Below are 19,328 nucleotides of genomic sequence, written 5' to 3'. Positions count from 1 at the left end.
ATTTACTAAGTTTTCCCCTACTCAAGAGAAAAACAAACCCTTAAATATATACTTTACTTTGTTGATGTATAAAGTGGTATAAAATCATGTTAATGAGAATCACTATCATTTTTTATTATAATATAGTTCCTTAGAAAACTAGTATTGGGCTTCCCTGTTGGTTCAGACAGTAAAGAATCTGCCTGAAATGCAGGAGACCCAGGTTTGATCCCTGGGTTGGAAGATCCCCTAGAGAAGGGAATAGCAACGCACTCCAGTGTTCTTGCCTGGAGAATTTCATGGACAGAGGAGTCTGGCAGGCTAGAAAATTAGCATAATTTTATTAAATATTAACCTTGCTGATCACTTTAGTGAATTTCAACTGTCCTTTATCACATCGAAGTTCATTCAGTCCTCCCGCCAGTACTTCTAAAGTGTAGAATCAGTTTTAGTTAAGAAGTCTAATGACTTTGTAATTGAGATTGAGATTACAAAGTGATCTCAGTAATAATAAGACAGATACGTTATCAAATCTATCAGCAGTTACTTGGTGAACTATTAAATTCTGAATAAAAATAAAGCATTTTCAGAACATAGCTAAATCTGTATATCACATGAACAGTAAAAATGTAAATATTAATTCACTATGAGGTATTGATGACGTTATAATGAATGCCTGATACTTGTCCTACTAAAGTAGACAGTAAAAGCATAGTGCCTTGCTTTCTCTCACACAGTAGTCATGTTATCTGTTGCTACTTGAAAGCCCTTCTTCTCAGTAAGCATTTTTACCTCTGACAAAATTTATATACTAATATATTGCCTTAGCCTTTGGTTCAAAGCTGTTTTTCTTAGCATGCCATCCTAGATCCTATAAAATGTAGCTAACAATTGCTCTAACATGTGGCGTTAGTCACTCAGTCACGTCTGACTCTTTGCAACCCCATGGACTGTAGCCCCCCAGGCTCCTCTGTCCATGTGATTCTCCAGGCCAGAACACTGGAGTGGGTTGCCGTTCCCTTCTGCAGGGTATCTTCCCAACCCAGGGATCGAACCCAGGTCTCTTGCATTGTAAGCAGATTCTTTATTGTCTGAGCCACTTGGTCACAAAGGGCATAACGTGCAGGGTTGTCATCAAAGTGGGAAAGAATATACTAATAGTCAGGAATCGTTTGACTATGCAACTTTTTGTGTGTGTTCTACTAAATGCCTAGCACAATTCTAGGAACTTGAAATACAACAGTGAGAAGCAACATAATTATGCATTACATTCTAGAGCAAGAAGAGTTGGCTGATGAGCAAGCAAACCAGTAGCTGAGCAATGAGATTCCAGAGAGGAGTAAGTGCTGAGAAGGCCACAGACCAGGATGGGACAAAGACTGAGAGACAGGAAGACCAAGGCTAGATTTGGTGGTCCCTGAGGGTTCGCCGAGGGAGGTACTTGTCAACTGAGATCTGAGTGTTTCCAAGGATACACACGGGTGTCTAACAGCTGATCCTTATAAGTCTCACACAGTGAGGCAACCACAGGATTTATAAAGCGTGTAAGGGATGTGACCCATGTGCTTCTGACTTGTTTAGTCGCTAAGCCTAAACTCTTCTTTGACCCCATGGACTGTAGCCCTTCAGGTTCCTCTGTCCATGGGATTATCCAGGGAAGAATACTGGAGTGGGTTGCCAGTTCCTTTTCCAGGGGATCTTCCCAACCCAGGGATCGAACCTGCACCTTCTGCACTGGCAGGAGGGTTCTTTACACTGCTGCTGCTGGTTACGGACCTATTTTTTGCTATTTCAAATTAACTTCTTTCTGCTTTTATGTTTAAGAGCTCCATTTTAATCTGCTATCTGAATCTTTCCTTGCCTGCATATGACTTGTTTTGGGATTCTTTAATCAGTGAAGAAAATTCTACAATAATAGATGATTCTGCATTTAAAATAATTTATTAGAATTCTTAGAATAGAATGCTATTATAAATCCACTTTTTAAAAATTTAGTTTTTTTAAAATTAATACCTATGTCTCTCAATCCCATAGTTCTTTTCTTCAAGGGAGAGTAGTAGAAATGCTGGGTCGTTACTGACACATAGTGCCCTGATCCTGGCCCCTGGCCATGCCGATGTCTGCAGCAGGATTAGAAAACCTTTGCACAAACTTCACACGCACAGTAAAGGCCCTAAGTGAGAAACCAATGGACGTTTTCTAAACAGGAGCACCTAAAAGTTTCCCCAGCTCACTGTGTTGTGCAAAAACAGAAGCGAGGGTAGAAAGAAGAAACTCATTCGTTTAGCTACATCAAATAAACTACCAGTGCTTAACCAAAAAACTACTTCTATGGGGAACTGTAGTAGTTCAATTGAGTTCAAATCAGTTCAGTCACTCAGTCGTGTCAGACTCTTTGGGAACCCATGGACTGCAGCACTCCAGGCCTCCGTGTCCATCACCAACTCCTGGAGATCACTCAGACTCATGTCCGTTGAGTCGGTGATGCCATCCAACCATCTCATCCTCTGTCATCCCCTTCTCCTGCCCTCAATCTTTCCCAACATCAGGATCTTGTCAAATGAGTCAGCTCACATCAGGTGGCCGAAGTATTGGAGTTGCAGCTTCAGCAGTAGTCCTTCCAATGAATATTCAGGACTGATTTCCTTTAGGACGGACTGGTTGGATCTCCTTGCAGTCCAAGGGACTCTCAAGAGAGAGTTCAAAACCATCAATTCTTTGGCAATCAGCTTTCTTTAGAGTCCAACTCTCACATCCATACATGACTACTGGAAAAACCATAGCTTTGACTGGACAGACCTTGGTAGGCAATGTAATCTCTCTGCTTTTTAATAAGCTGTCTAGGTTGGTCATAGCTTTTTATCCAAGGAGCAGGTGTCTTTTAATTTCATGGCTGCAATCACCATCTGCAGATATTTTGGAGCCCAAAAAAAGAAAGTCTGTCACTATTTCCATTGCTTCCCCATCTGTTTGCCATGAAGTGATGGGACCAGATGCCATGATCTTAGTTTTCTGAATGTTGAGTTTTATGTCAACTTTTTCACTCTCCTCTTTCATCAACAGGCTCTTATCTGCATATCTGAGGTTATTGATATTTCTCCCAGCAATCCTGATTCCAGCTTGTGCTTCATCTAGCCTGGCATTTCGCATGATGTACTCTGCACATAAGTTAAATAAGCAGGGTGACAATATACAACCTTGATGTACTCCTTTCCAGATCTGCAGCTAGTCTGTTGTTCCATGTCCAGTTCTAACTGTTGCTTCTTGATCTGCATACAGATTTCTGAGGAGGCAGGTCAGGTGATCTGGTATTCCCATCTCTTGAAGAATTTTCCATAGTTTGTGGTGATCCACACAGTCAAAGGCTTTGGCATAGTCAATAAAGCAGAAGCAGATGTTTTTCTGGAACTCTCTTGCTTTTTGGATGATCCAACAGATGTTGGCAATTTAATCTCTGGTTCCTCTGCCTTTTCTAAAACCAGCTTGAACATCTGGAAGTTCACAGTTCATGTACTGTTGAAGTCTGGCTTGGAGAATTTTGAGCATTACTTTGCTAGTGTGTGAGATGAGTGCAATTGTGCAGTAGTTTGAGCATTGCCTTTCTTAGGGATTGGGATGAAAACTGACCTTTTCCAGTCCTGTGGCCACTGCTGAGTTTTCCAAATTTGCTGGCATCTTGAGTACAGCACTTTCACAGCATTATTTTTCAGGATTTGAAATAGCTCAACTGGAATTCCATCACCTCCACTAGCTTTGTTCGTAGTAATGCTTCCTAAGGCCCACCTGACTTCGCATTCCAGGATGTCTGGCTCTAGGTAAGTGATCACACCATCGTGATTATCTAGGTTGTGATGATCTTTTTTGTATAGTTCTTCTGTGTATTCTTGCCACCTCTTCTTAATATCTTCTGCTTCTGTTAGGTCCATACCATTTCTGCCCTTTATTGTGCCCATCTTTGCATGAAATGTTCCCTTGGTATCTCTAAATGTCTTGAAAAGATCTCTAGCCTTTCTCATTCAATTGTTTTGTTAATAGCATCAGTTTAAAAAATAACTGATAATGGAAAATGTGATAAAAAACATAACTCTGGTCTAGCAGGTAGATTTTGTTAAATGAAACAAACCAAAAAAAAAAAAAATCCTTTTTCACTGAGTTATATAAGAGCCTCATAATCACAAGCTGCAAAGTACATTCAAAAATGGAAATGACAGAAGCAATAGTTCATACTGCTGCGGAAAGAAAAACACATGAGGATTATTTAATCACAATGGACTTGGGCCTACTATACTTTTATATACCATTTAACTGCCCTCTCTAATAACCACATCTCATCTGTTGTTTGGGCCAAGAGACAAATACGAGTTACACAGAACTGAACGTTCAAGTCAGGGAAAAGAAATGCTTTAACATTCTAGGGTCTGAGATTATAATATCTGTTAATCTCACTAAACAGTTACAAAATGTTGCAAAATTATTCATTAAAGGAAAGGTCACAGAAATTAATTGCTGCTATTTCCCAAGTCCTATAAATCCTGAGTAAAAATGAAAAGAGGACCAATTATTCAAATAAATACATGGTAGTTACTTACGTACAAGACAAAGGGCAAACAGCCCTTGAGGTCCTATAACCCAGTTAAGGAAATAAGGGATGAGCACACAGACAAAACAGACTGAAAAGCTGAGCATTAAATTAAACTATCTTGTATTCCCTCAAACCACTACACAACATGTAATTAAAAGCCTAATAAAACTCATAGTAACAATAGCAGTGTTTGTGTAGTGATTACTATATATACATTAAGTGTCTTTGCCTAAATTAATTTATTTAATCTTCACAATAATCCTATGGTGTAATGATGTAGTTTTTTATATTAATTCTTTGCTTACAGATGAGAAAACTGAGACCTGAAGACACTAAATACCTTGTTCTAGGTCACATGGTTAGGAAGTATTAAAGCAAATATTCAAACCAGATGTTCCTGCTCCAGATTCTGTGGTCTTAACTCTACACTGCACTGCAAAAACTTCCTAGGAATGGAAAGGTCTTACGACATCAGGAAAGCTTGAAGGAGAAGGATGGAGGCCTCATCTTTTTACGGACTATATCCAGGAATTAGTGTCTGGTATTTATCTACATCTATTACTCAAAATTCACTGAGGAAAAACTGGAATTTCTCCCTTTTTGAAGGGTACACTATCCATCAGGCACTGAGCTAACCAGGTGCTTTGCAGATACTAACTCAATCCTTACAACCACTATTTCAGTGAAGACAATGAAACAGAGAGAAGTTAACACACAATTTGTCCCAAATCAAAAACTTAGTAGATGGTAGATTTGAGATACAAACCCAGGCAGTCCATGCTCTTAAACATTTTACTATCTGCCCCTCCTAAAAAATAAAAAGAGGTCTTGTTCATACATTTCTCTTCTGAATAATAGATGTTGACTTTATTGTTGAATACTGAATTTAATATAGAAAGACTTCCTATGATTGAGGAATTCTGACCTGCCATTAGATTATATAAGTATATCTAAAAAGAAGTCTAGTTCCTCATTAGATTACATGCTCAAGAGTAGAAACTATGTCTATTCCAAGCACTTAGCACAGTGCCCAACAGAACAGACATGCAATGAGTACTTATCAAATATACTGAAATCACATTGGTAGAGTATTTTAGCATGTAACTCAATATATGCCTGCATGCATGCTGAGTGCCCAGTCGTGTCTGACTCTTTGCGACCCCAGGGACTGTCGCCCACCAGGCTCCTCTGTCTATGGGATTTCCCAGCAAGAATACTGGAGAGGATTGCCATTTCCTCCTCCAGGGGATTTTCCTGACCAGGGAGGGATCAAACCCATGTTGCCTGTGTCTCTTGCACTGCGGGTGGTTTCCTTACCACTGAGCCGTGGGGGAAGCCCTCAACTCAATATATATATAAGGCAGTTAATCAAAGTAATTTAGCGGGTGGAAAAGTTGCTACCCTAAAATTGATCGATTTTGTTTTTTAAAAGGTAGGTTTTAAAAACTGAAAAGAAAATGTTTTATTTTACTGTAGATAAAAATCTTCTGCATAAAACTAAAGTGAATACTGTATAAAGTAAAAGAGCAAGGTTATTTAAAGTAAATGGAACTTACCTTTGAGCCGTCTAAACTGATTATCCTATACACGTTTCTTGTGCTGTCATAGAAATAAGACACAGTAACCGCATGCTTGCTGGTGGGCACCCAGTTCTTCTTTGTGTTTGGGTCGATCTGGAAGACATGAGCTCGAGTGCTGAAGATGGGTTGTTCCCTGCAGGGGAGAAAACAAAATGACAGGCTGAAAGCAGCCAATTTGCTTCCACTGGACAAGAGAACATGGAAGCTGTGAGGGTGATTTCTCTTAACCAAAAACTCCCACATCCTTGAAAATATAAGAAACTTTCCTTTAGATCTGAATACTCTGGAAGTGTGCAACCATACGCTTCTTTAAAACAATTACAGTCAATCCTTATTATTTGAAGATTCTGTATCCAAGATTTTGCCTACTCCATAGGGTGCATCTGTAACCACAAAATCCTTACTTGTGGTAGTTTCTTGATCTTTTCCAGTAACCTCACATGCTCCTCCTGAGGCTGATCAAGGCCATACCCAGCCTTCTTGTCTCAGCTCTCATACTATAAACAAGTATCCTTTCTGCAGCCTATTCAGCACCATGGAGTTTGCATCTTCATGCTTTCTGTTGGTACTTGCACTGTTTCAAATGGCCCCCAAGCACAGTGCTGAGTGCTGTCTGTTCTTAGGTACAGGCAGACTGTGATGTGCCTCACGGAGAAAAAATGTTATATAAGCTTTGTTCAGGCATGAGTGCTTTTGGCCATGGGTTAATGGTAATGAATCAATAATATATATTAAATAGGGCGTCTTTAAATAGAAACATAATCATTAAAGTAAAATTAAAAAAAAGGAAACATAATCAAACAAGGCTATTGATTGGCTGATGAAAATGTGACCTGAGGCTCACAGGGAATCTAACCGTGTCTCCCGCAGGACGATGGCTCAATATCACTAACTCAGTGTTTGTGGTGCCTTTGTAGAACAAAACCACTGTAAATAGAACTGATGATGTGCTATTAAAATACAAGTATCTTATACGTGGCTATCACTAAGCTAAAAGTTTTTACCCATTTAAAATTACCTAATTCTGGGGAGGAATTTACTGGGAAAGTTTACACTCAATATAATCTCTACTACACTGAAAAATACAAGGAAAACAAAGTAATCCATCATCACAGTATCTTTTACCTAGATCAAGTAAGGCCTATAAATAGAGGTTTTTATAATTATAATTTCAAGAACCAAAACTATTCAAAAATATATATTCAAAATATGATCATTACAGATTTCTTTTACAGTCTGAAAAAACAAGCATAAAAAAATCTGCATGTAATAGAACCATTATAAAGCAAAATTTTCCAAGTTCTCAGTAAAAATTCTCTTGTAACAAGCATTGACCAAAATTTTGGGGGAGTCCAATTGTTTATTTCATTTACATAACACTTTTCTTTCCTGAAACAGCTTAACGTCCTAAGGAGAATTTTAACTGGTACTATGTAAAGTTAAAATTAAGTATGTTTAAATTTTTTCATTTTAAAGAATTTTTTTTTAAATTCCAATTTTAAATTTAAAGACGTGAAAAGAGAGAATGGAAAACAGTGAAATTAGAAAACAGGCAAGGCAAATTTTGGTCTTTGGCAAAATGACTCTTCGGATTAGTAATAATGGGCTGGGTGTTACATATGCCTCCTGTGATTTACTTTAGCCCTTAGAGAGCTGTTATGAAAGGGAGGTACCTTTCCTGTATGTAGCCAGGCTCTTCCCAGTTTTATTTCTGGAAACCTCTACAACAACTGTTCTCATGAAAGAATCACTTCTGAAAGGAAGTGAGTGATACATTTTATGCCTCTCCCTAAAAAAATGAAGCAGGAAGTCATGACTTCTGGCTTAACTGCCATTATACACAGGTTCATTTGAGAAATAATTATGAATGATCTGGCAACGCGCTACGCCCACTGAAGTCTTCCAAACTAGGAGTAGGCCTTCCTCACTCCCTTTCCCATCCTCAAAATCTGTGACTTTCACAGCAAGGCTTGTGCTACATTTGGGTTGCCGTCCAGCAGTCCTGCAACCTCTGATTTTCTTTTCTCATCTTGTAATTAAAGTTTAGAGAATGCTACTAGTTTTGATTCATAGAGAAATTCATTCACACAGAATTCTATTTATTAAGTCACATAAAGAAGGGAAATAGGCCACTTGTTCTTGCTGACTTGATAATTCTTTTAGGGGTAAATTTCTAGATAGTGTAGGCTGATATAAGCATGTTTTCTAATACATGTATTTTCCAAAAATGTAAAATTGTTAAGACGATGATATTGCTTTTGCAAGCCTTATATGACTAATCATCAAATCCTTATTCAACAGAAATGCAGTTTGAGTCCAATACTTTCACACTATATTAATTCACACAGTGCAATTAATCTGCACAATTATTCCACTCAATTTAATCCCATTCCGAATAAAAGCCTTTAGGGTAAACTAGCTATTTTTACAAGCAAATGACATCTGACATCAACTAAACACACTGCTTTCTTCAATTCTTCTCTGATTTCTTAAAGAAAGTTATAGCTCAAGATTTCTGTGGTCAAAAGCCTAGCCATCATTATCTGGATGATAAAGACTAGGAAAATAAGTTTATAGCTGATAAACAGTGAAGAGAATTTCAAGAAGTAATGAGGGTGATACCACATGTATCAGGGCATACAAATAGGTGATACACACTTATACTGAATATCTACTACGTGCATAAAACAGAGAGAGAGAGAGATGGTCTTTGCCTTTGACATGTTCAACCTGGTGTGGGAAGACAGATGTGTTAAACAAATAAAATACTCTTCAGCATGATAGAGACTCTGAAAATAAATGGGTAAGGGCTACTATGGAGAAGCTGATGCCTAAGAAGAGCCTGAAACCATGGCACAGTATCTCAGCTTGTGTAGCATGACCCTCAGTGAGTGTGAGTAACTTTGAAGAATGAGGCTAGAGATAGAGAAGTCAGTTCATGAGGGTACCTGCTGAGACATGTAAATAAGGAACAGCTTTGCATTTTAGAACAGGAAATTCAGTAGCACCGAAGACAGCGGGTTGGCAGAAGCAGAAGATATTAAGAAGAGGTGGCAAGAATACACAGAAGAACTATACAAAAAAGATCTTCACAACCCAGATAATCACAATGGTGTGATCACTTACCTAGAGCCAGACATCCTAGAATGCGAAGTCAAGGGGGCCTTAGGAAGTATCACTACGAACAAAGCTAGTGGAGGTGATGGAATTCCAGTTGAGCTATTTCAAATCCTGAAAGATGATGCTGTGAAAGTGCTGTACTCAAGATGCCAGCAAATTTGGAAAACTCAGCAGTGGCCACAGGACTGGAAAAGGTCAGTTTTCATCCCAATCCCTAAGAAAGGCAATGCCAAAGAATGCTCAAACTACTGCACAATTGCACTCATCTCACACACTAGCAAAGTAATGCTCAAAATTCCCCAAGCCAGTCTTCAACAGTACGTGAACTGTGAACTTCCAGATGTTCAAGCTGGTTTTAGAAAAGGCAGAGGAACCAGAGATTAAATTGCCAACATCTGTTGGATCATCCAAAAAGCAAGAGAGTTCCAGAAAAACATCTGCTTCTGCTTTATTGACTATGCCAAAGCCTTTGATTGTGCGGATGACCACAAACTGTGGAAAATTCTTCAAGAGATGGGAATACCAGATCACCTGACCTGCCTCCTCAGAAATCTGTATGCAGATCAAGAAGCAACAGTTAGAACTGGACATGGAACAACAGACTAGCTGCAAATCAGGAAAGGAATACATCAAAGTTGTATACTGACACCCTGCTTATTTAAATTACATGCAGAGTACATCATGCGAAATGCCAGGCTAGATGAAGCACAAGATGGAATCAAGATTGCTGGGAGAAATACCTCAGATATGCAGATGACACCACCCTTATGGCAGAAAGCAAAGAACTAAAGAGCCTCTTGATGAAAGAAGAGAGTGAAAAAGTTGACTTAAAACTCAACATTCAGAAAACTAAGATCATGGCATCTGGTCCAATCACTTCATGGCAAATAGATGGGGAAGCAATGGAAATAGTGACAGACTTTCTTTGGGGGGGCCTCCAAAATCACTGCAGATGATGACTGCAGCCATGAAATTAAAAGACACCTGCTCCTTGGATAAAAAGCTATGACCAACCTAGACAGCTTATTAAAAAGCAGAGACATTACGTTGCCTACCAAGGTCCATCCAGTCAAAGCTATGGTTTTTCCAGTAGTCATGTATGGATGTGAGAGTTGGACTATAAAGAAAGCTGATCGCCAAAGAATTGATGCTTTTGAACTGTGGTGTTGGAGAAGACTCTTGAGAGTTCCTTGGAATGCAAGGAGATCCAACCAGTCCATCCTAAAGGAAACCAGTCCTGAATATTGGAAGGACTACTGCTGAAGATGAAACTTCAATACTTTGGCCACCTGATGTGAAGAACTGACTCATTTGAAAAGACCCTGATGTTGGGAAAGTTTGAGGGCAGGAGGAGAATGGGACGACAGAGGATGAGATGGTTGGATGGCATCACCGACTCTATGGACATGAGTCTGAGTAATCTCCGGGAGCTGGTGATGGACAGGGAGGCCTGGACTGCTGCAGTCCATGGGTTTGCAAAGAGTCAGACAGGACTGAACTACTGAACTGAACTGAACATTGGACACAGGGATGCTAGTCAGAACCTTACAAAGGATCCCAAGTATTAAAAAAATAATAATAAAAAGGATAGGAGGTTAGGGAGTGGAATGAAGACATGAAAAGGGATTAAAGGTAAGTTAAGAAAGTAGAAACAGTTTGATTAAGTAACAGTTTGGAAGTAGGGCAGTGGTTCATCAAACTGGGGTGAGCTGTCTCTCAGGGCACATTTCTCAAAGTCTGGAGACATTTTGTACAGTTAGAGCTGAGGAAGACTGCTACTGGCTTCTAATGGGAAGAAGCCAGGGATGTTGCTAAATATTGATAATGCACAGGACAGCCCCCTACAACAAAAAACTATCCAGCCAAAAATGTCAACAGTGCCAAGGTTAAGAAATTGTCCCCTGGGTTCCTGGTCTGGGTAACTGAAAAGAAGACAGTGCCACTAGGCAAGATGTTAAACAGAAAATACAGTCAGGAACTGGGGGTTGGTTGATGAGGCAAAGATGAGCTCTCAGTTTGGACCAAGTTCAAATGCGTACAGAGTTTGCAAGTAAAACTATCAGGAAGGGAACTTAAAATGTTACTTTCGGGCTCAACAGAGAAAACCAGGCTGGAGTGAAAAGTTTTGAGAACCATTAAGAGAGATTATCACTAGTCTATTTAAGACACATATCAATATTAAGCGCGTGGATACATTTCATTTTAGAGAAAAGCTGCAGACAGCAGTAGAGAAGCTATACCTGAAATTTCAAAGCTCTTCTCTCTTAAAGGATCTGAAAAGCACTTGACACAGATTATCCCAAGTGCTCAAGTGGTAATACTTTCTCAAATAAACTGGATGGCACTTGTAAATAAAGGTTAGACACACTATTTCCTTAATAACAATTCACACAAAACCAACTGCATCAAATACCAGCATTTTCCAAAGTATGATCTATGGAACAAAAGTCCTAGCACTGAGTGTTCCATGTTTAAATAAGTACTGCAAACACTGTGTGTGTCCCACTCTGAAACATTTATAAAGCATGTTAATATAAAGTTCTGAGAAGTCCTGCAGTAAAGAAATCCATTTAACCCTGAATAATCAACCCAGCATGCAGCAAAGTGATCTAACCCCAGAATTCTTCATGGAGCACAGTAACATCTCATAGGACTTAGACTATAACTACAATATGAGAATGGAAAGATAAACTTTGGGGTAAATACATCTCACTGAAAGCCAATTAATATATTCTACCATCTTTACTGACATTACTGTTACCAGAATACACATATATAGCATAACACAAAATCGAGGCCTTTAGTCTTTACTTCAGTATGATTTGTTAAACAGATATAAACACCACAGAGTAACTCTCCTAAGAAATTAAATATTAATCTAAAAATCAACTTTAAAAGAAAATAAGTTTTGGCAGGGAATGCTTTAAATGAGCTTAGAGAAACAAAGCTAAACAGACACAGAGAGAGACACACACACATTTTAGTCTTAGAGAATCGTCTGCTGCGTAATTTCTTCCATCAATAGTTCACGACCCGTTAAAAGAGGTTACTTGAGTATTTTCCAGAAGGTCATAAAATAATTCTAAAAGTTGGTATAATATAATATGTATTATAGAATTCTGAAGATCCTGGGCTTCCCTGATGGCTCAGGGGTAAAGAATCCGCCTGCCAACGCAGGAGACATGAGATTGATGTCTGGTTGGGGAGGATCGCACAGGCCGTGGAGCAGCCAATCCACGCGCCACAGCTCCTGAGCCTGCGCTCTCGAGTCCAGGAGCCACAACTGCTGAGCTCGTGCGCTGCCGTTCCTGAAGCCCACGGGCCCAGAGCCTGTGATCCGCGACAAGAGAACCCATGGTGATGAGACGCTCTCCCACTGCAGCCACAACTGGAGAAAAGCTCGCAGAGCAAAGACGACCCAGCACAGCCAAGAATAGGTCAATAAAAAGCTTAAAAAAAGAATTCTGAATGTCGTCATCATGGGCTGAAATTCTGTAAAGTACTACATACAGGAATGAACTCTGCAATTTGATATGGATGTCGAAAACTAGAGGACTGTAAGGACTAGATGGCCCTGAGGACAATGTAGTAAAAGCGGAATTTTGTTTCAGAAATCAAGTTTATTTAAACTCATAAAAATTAACATAAACAATTATTGCATTTAACTCTTAGGCATCTATCTGTATGATAGGAAAGGAAGATCACGGAAAAACTGAAGCAAAACAAAAACACTATTTGCCAAGAGAAATAAAAGCTCTAGATCCAGGAATAAAACAAAAAGCTAACATTTGTCATTTGGATAGCTTTAGCTGAAAAGAAAAATCAACTTTAATTACTACTGAAGTTTATACTATTGCAAATATTAAGTGATTGCCCAATGGACTTTTGTTCTAAGGAAGTGTAAAAGTATGGGTCCAATAAATACAGCCAAGCTCAAGGGAATAGAGAGTAATTATACATTTCCTAGTCTTCTTTTAATACCTAGCTTACAAATATCCTTTCCAGAAATGTAAGTACAATTACATATTGTAGCAAAGTGGACATAAAGAAAGTTATGATTTCAAACAGTTCCCAGACTTTCTAATTTTCCAAAAGAAGGTAGCCTGGCAGAGATATAAGAAACAAGTTAGATGATACCTTCCATGAAGAGTTTGACATCACAGACACTGCTGGCTAACTATCCACCAACTGTTCCTCCTGGTTCTTCCCAGCATACCTCAGATGGTGCTCCCTACGCTCCTCCACACGTCTGTGAGCTTCACTAAGAGCATCAATGCAACTCCATCCTCCTTGCCAGAAGTCTGCTTAGGAATAAACCTCTAAAGTAGTTCTGGATAATGAGATAACCAGGGAAGATTTGCTGGAAGCTTCTGGGTACACCCACAAAAAGATACACACCTCAGAAGGGATGTTCTCTTGAATAACATTGCATTTGCGGTGACACCCAGCCTTGAAGAGTCATTTTAGGACCTTGAGGGCAGCTAGTGCTGTGCTAAGTTGCTCAGTCGTGTCTGACTCTTTGTGACCCTGAGGGATGTAGCCCGGCAGGCTCCTCTGTCCATGGGATTCTCCAGGCAAGAGTACTGGAGTGGGTTGCCATTTCCTTCTCCAGGGGATCTTCCAGACCCAGGGCTCGAACTCAGGCCTCTTGTGTTTCCTGCATTGGCAGGTGGGTTCTTTACCATGAGTGCCACCCGGAAGCCTGAGGGCAGCTAACCTGAGAAGAAAGCCAACATCGTGAAGTAGAGTAGATGGAAAAACCAAGAATCTGGCTCCTTGATTATGTCATTGACTCAATGAATCAGCCTCCAGGCTTTTTATGTGATAAAAGAAGCTTCCTAGTTATTCCAGGCAATTGTCATTTAAAAAATTACACAAATGGTAATTGAAGAAAGAGGTTTACATATAGTAAACTCTGAAGCAATATGCTCCCCCATAAAATGTGACTGGTGGTCTTCCAGTTCTCCTGGCTGTCTAGCTACACAACTGGTCATTCATTAACTTTGCAACACAGACCCACAGTACACACAATTACATTTTTAGGGCCCCATTTAATACTGTAGAGGTAATCAATGGAAGCATTTATAGGACGGACTGAGATGGGTGGGAGAAATATGGAAATCATAAAAGTTCATTATTAATTGACTTTCTGCTATAAGGATTTAGTATCGAAATCTTTTAATCAAGAAATAGCAGTATAACAGCAGAGTAGAGCTACACAGGCCACCACCAAGAGAAATAAAAATCAGAATTTGTAAAAGCAGCTGCCCATGGGGATGAACGAAGAGGTGAGAAAGGAAACTAGTACTCATCTTTACGAACTTTTAAGTGCTATTTAACGTTTAAAACTTGTAACGTACTGGGCTAACAGACCTTCTTAAGTGGAGGAAGCTACACTTACATCTCAGTTAACACTAAGGGTTCACTATTGAAGACTGCCAAAGGATCACAGAATAAGTGACAGTTTTTAGCTTGGAACTCAACCAACAGTACATGTATGAAAGCATTCTTATTATTCATAAAGAGAATAAAGGAAGAGTGGGAGAGGAGCAGAAATCCAAAGGGGCCTGACTATGGGTCTGGGAGTGTTGAAGGAATGTCCACTTCCCTCATTCATTGGAAGTAAATACATTCCATCTTTAGCATGAGTTTTGGAATTTGACATGGAAGGAAAAGCTGTACAATACTTGCTAAGGCCAAAAGGATATGGGCAAGGAGTCGTTGGACGCTAATGACTATTTAACTTCAAATGTAATGCCTGAAGAATTGAGTTTCAGCACAGTATGTCTTCAGACAAGCTGGAGCTCAAGCACTGGAATTTCCTCAGAAGCACTGTCCTATACTAGTTAATAATATAAACTGTAATTCCACTGGGTTGTCAGGTAATTGGTTTAAACCCTCCCCAACCCCACCACCCAGTTCTACTCCCCACAACACAATGCCTCTAAGAGAAATCTTACTGCTAAAAGAGCTATGTTGATGCTGCTCAAAGATTACGACTGCATAGTACCAACTATGTGTTTCTATTATCATGTTATGTAGCAGGTGATTACTTATCCATTTTTAATTTTCTTTAAAAAACAAGCACCGCAGACTTACTCTGAAGTAAAGCAGTTTATTCTAATGGCTGCCTGCACACAGTTGCACCACAACAGCGCCACCTAGTGATGCACCCGAAACAAGGCCGGTGTGTTTTTTTATTTTCAGGGCTTCCCTGGCGGCTCAGATGGTAAAGCTAAAGCGTCTGCCTGCAATGAGGAAGACCTGGGTTCGATCCCTGGGTCGGGAAGATCCCCTGGAGAAGGAGATGGCAACCCACTCCAGTATTCGTGCCTGGAGAATCCCATGGACAGAGGAGCCTGGTGGGCTACAGTCCACGGGGTCGCAAAGAGTCGGACACGACCGAGTGATTTCACTTTCACCTGTTTTTTTAAACTTCCAAGTTTACTACACAGCAAATACAAAATTGTAAAGGACATTGCTATAACATAAGTATACTGACTTAAAATGTGACACCAATGACTACAAAACGGCTTTTCGGGAAGAATTTTTTTTAAGTGTATGATCTGAATTCCTTGGTCTTTGAACTGGTTAAGCACACATTCAAATAAAAGATTTTTTAAGAAAATCATTGTTATCATAAAAATTGTGCATCAGAAATATTTTCATGACATAAAGTATTTGATTTAATTAGCATATCTAAAGAAACTATAATCAAATAAAGTAACATTTTCAATTGAGTTTAAGATTACTAAATTATAAAATTATACTTCAACAGTAACAACATTGTTTTACACTCACACACCACTATCATTTTAAGAGGTTTTGTTTTTAATCAATCTCAGCCCTTAAGCCACAGCACTAGTTATTAAGAGATTATAGTACTTATTTTCCTTGGGCACTTCAACCAGTAGCTACATTTAAAAGATCAAAAGTATATGCTCAAATTCATAGGAAAGAACGAATAAACCCACTCAATCTATATATTTAAGCAACAGCTTCAGTACTCAAAGAACCTTGCTATTTATGAAATAACTTCCAAGTGACATCATCTCTGTCCCACTTGCCCATTTAAAATCCTATTCATGTCAGATAAAATACTTGACATTTTAAAATATATGGTAACTCAGCTACATTTAAGAGTGGCACTGTACTTTCAATTACACAAGACTTTAAATATTCTTCTTTCCCCAGATGCTTTCCACTAAATAATGGTATATTCTGAGAACCCACAGTATACACTAGGGAAACCTGAGGAAATAGCCTCTTGTTAATGAGAATTTAATTCTTGTTAATACATGTGGCCCATTCCTAAAAACTCAAAATAAGTAATTTTCTAGTAGACATTCAAACTGAATGTTTATATTTTTGTACCAAATTGTTTCTGACATACTTCAAAATGGAGGAGTGAGGAGGAGAGTAGCCATGTTCATTAGTGAAACTTTTAACTTGGGAGTCATTAAAAATTTTTCCTGGCTTATCATCAAAAAAATGATTTTAACATATAAAACATGTTTAATGTTGAACTAGAGGTCCAAAGAAACAACAGAGTTGTCTTCTCAAATACGTTACACTCCTCAAATACGTACTTTCCAGACAGTAAATGCCCCCAGTCCATTCCCACTCTGTTTCTCTCTGCAGTTCTCATTCTAACAGCCCTCAGGCTTGGAAGTGCCTCTCACTTTCAGCTGATCAAGTTTCCTCTAGTCACAGCTAATAATCAGATTTATCTCCTTTCGGAGTGGTCCTCAAGGGGTCCGGCTGCAAATCTACCAGTGAGCAGCATCCAGCGTTGTATGCACGGGGGCCGCCCATTCCCAGCCTCTCAGGACACTCTAGCTTTGTATTATTTAATTTTTCAATTGAAAAAGGCCGTATTAAATATAACTAAAAGTGATTTATGTTTCCAATTTTTGTCAGCTTGTCAGGTAACAGAAATTATAGGCAAAATTCTTTCAGATGCTATGTCCCAGTTTGGGGTTTTGCAAATAACAGTCCCTGTAACGATGTGATGTTTTGCGCAAATGCATTAGATCTATTTCACAACAATGGTGTAACAGTTCAGTCGTAACGGTGTCACAAAAGCCCAAACAAATACATTCACTTTTCACTGACCTAAAACTTGATTCAGCAATAGAATAAGCTATATTTGGCTGATTGGTTGTTTACTACTTAGCTTTTCTGAAAATGAATTTACTAGAGGTAAATTCAGAGAAGGCAATGGCACCCCACTCCAGTACTCTTGCCTGGAAAATCCCATGGACGGAGGAGCCTGTTGGGCTGCAGTCCATGGGTCGTTAAGAGTCGGACCCGACTGAGCGACTTCACTTTCACTTTTCACTTTCACGCATTGGAGAAGGAAATGGCAACCCACTCCAGGATTCTTGCCTGGGGAATCCCAGGGATGGGGGAGCCTGGTGGGCTGCTGTCTGTGGGGTCGCACAGAGTCGGACACGACTGAAGCGACTTAGCAGCGGAGGTAAATTACTAGAGGCAGCCGACTTTTGGACTACCTACCAGAGATAATCACTAGAGATAGAAGAGAAGCTGGCATACATTATGTACACAGAGCTTATGAGAAAACACTGGGTTACAACTCAGAGGGTTATGATCAATTTAATGACTATTTTAAAAATGACTGAAAATGTAAAATATCAGAGTATATCACACTCGGTAAGGGTATACGCATTGTTTCATGAAATTCTGGCTACATATTTATATTGTCACAAAGTAGGACTTTTTTTTTTAATTGTGGATCATGGTCAAAAAGTTTTAAAACTTAGATCTACAAATGTTTTTATCCAATGTTCATGAAAACCCTGTGAAGCAGGTACACAACACCCATTTCACAGTACAAAAGCAGAGGTCCTAAGTGACTTCTCCAAAGTCACACAGCTAGGAAATGATATGAAGAAGCATATTTTTTAAACTGCAAGCGGAAATGAAGGTCAACCTCATTAGAAACTGAAGAACTGCAAATTCAAACCACGAGTTATCATTTTTTCACCTGTCAAAACAGGAAACCCTTTTTTTTTTTTTAAATGAAAAAGTTCAGCAATAGAATTTAGGGAAATTTGATACTTTCAGAAGCAGCTGGTGGGAGTATAAATTAGTAAAGTCTTCCCAAAAAACACTTTGACAGTGCATGTCAGAAGCTTTAAATTTTTATGCATATCCTTTGACAGAGCAATTCCATTCTAGGAATTTACCTTAAGGAAATAATCATTAATGTATATATATATGTATATAATGTATATATATCTATATATGTGTGTATATATATGCATATATATGTATATAATGTATATATATGTGTATATATGTGTGTGTATATATGCATATATATATATATATGCAGAGATTTAGCTATAGGGATGTATCACCACACTGTTTATAAGCAAAGATTACATCCAATGATGTAAGATCAAATAAATCATGGTGTGTAAAGTGTTCAGTTGCTCAGCTGTGTTGACTCTCTGTGACCCTATGGACATGGTCCATATAATGGATCCATATAATGGAATCCTATGTAGCTATTAAAAAACAAAGTTGTTGAATATTCAGTGACATAAGGTGTCCAGTATAGTAAATAAAAATAGTTTATATATAACATTGACACAGTATGATTCAATTTTTAAAAATTTATCTACATTTGAACCTTGTACAACACCAGGTTTAGGGACACCAATTCTCTGGACAGCCAAAAATTCAAGTACAACTTTACAGCTGACCCTCCGTATCTGTGGAGTCAACCAACCTTCCATTGTGCAGTACTGTAGCATGTATTTAGTGAAAAAAAAAAAAAAAATCCACGCATTAAGTTGACCCTCACAATTCAAACCTGTGTTGTTCAAGGGTCAACTACATATGCACAGAAAAAATATCCATAGAGGATATACTTATATTTAGACTTGTCCTGCCTTCCCTTCTCCGGATACATAAACCAGAGTGATCCTTCCAAAAATCTAAGCTAGTATTAAAATATTTCAGGGGAAAAAAAGGAAAAGGTTGAGAGGTCAGGACAAACCAAGTTAAGACAAAATGAGATGGCAGCTGAAATGGGTATG

General features: G+C 38.8%; 1 protein-coding gene across 1 annotated transcript in view; it reads right to left on the bottom strand.

Moving 5' to 3' along the window:
- The window catches only part of HOMER1 (homer scaffolding protein 1), a 138,847-nt gene that overhangs the window by 83,398 nt on the left and 36,121 nt on the right, over positions 1-19,328 (bottom strand). Inside the window, exon 2 of the mRNA XM_005685075.3 lies at positions 6,118-6,274. Within this exon, the coding sequence (XP_005685132.1) occupies positions 6,118-6,274 (157 nt within the window). The remainder of the gene's footprint in view (positions 1-6,117; positions 6,275-19,328) is intronic.

Source organism: Capra hircus, chromosome 10, assembly GCF_001704415.2.
Source record: "Capra hircus breed San Clemente chromosome 10, ASM170441v1, whole genome shotgun sequence".
NCBI classification, from domain to species: Eukaryota; Metazoa; Chordata; class Mammalia; order Artiodactyla; family Bovidae; genus Capra; species Capra hircus.
This window is presented reverse-complemented; position numbering and strand designations above follow the sequence as displayed.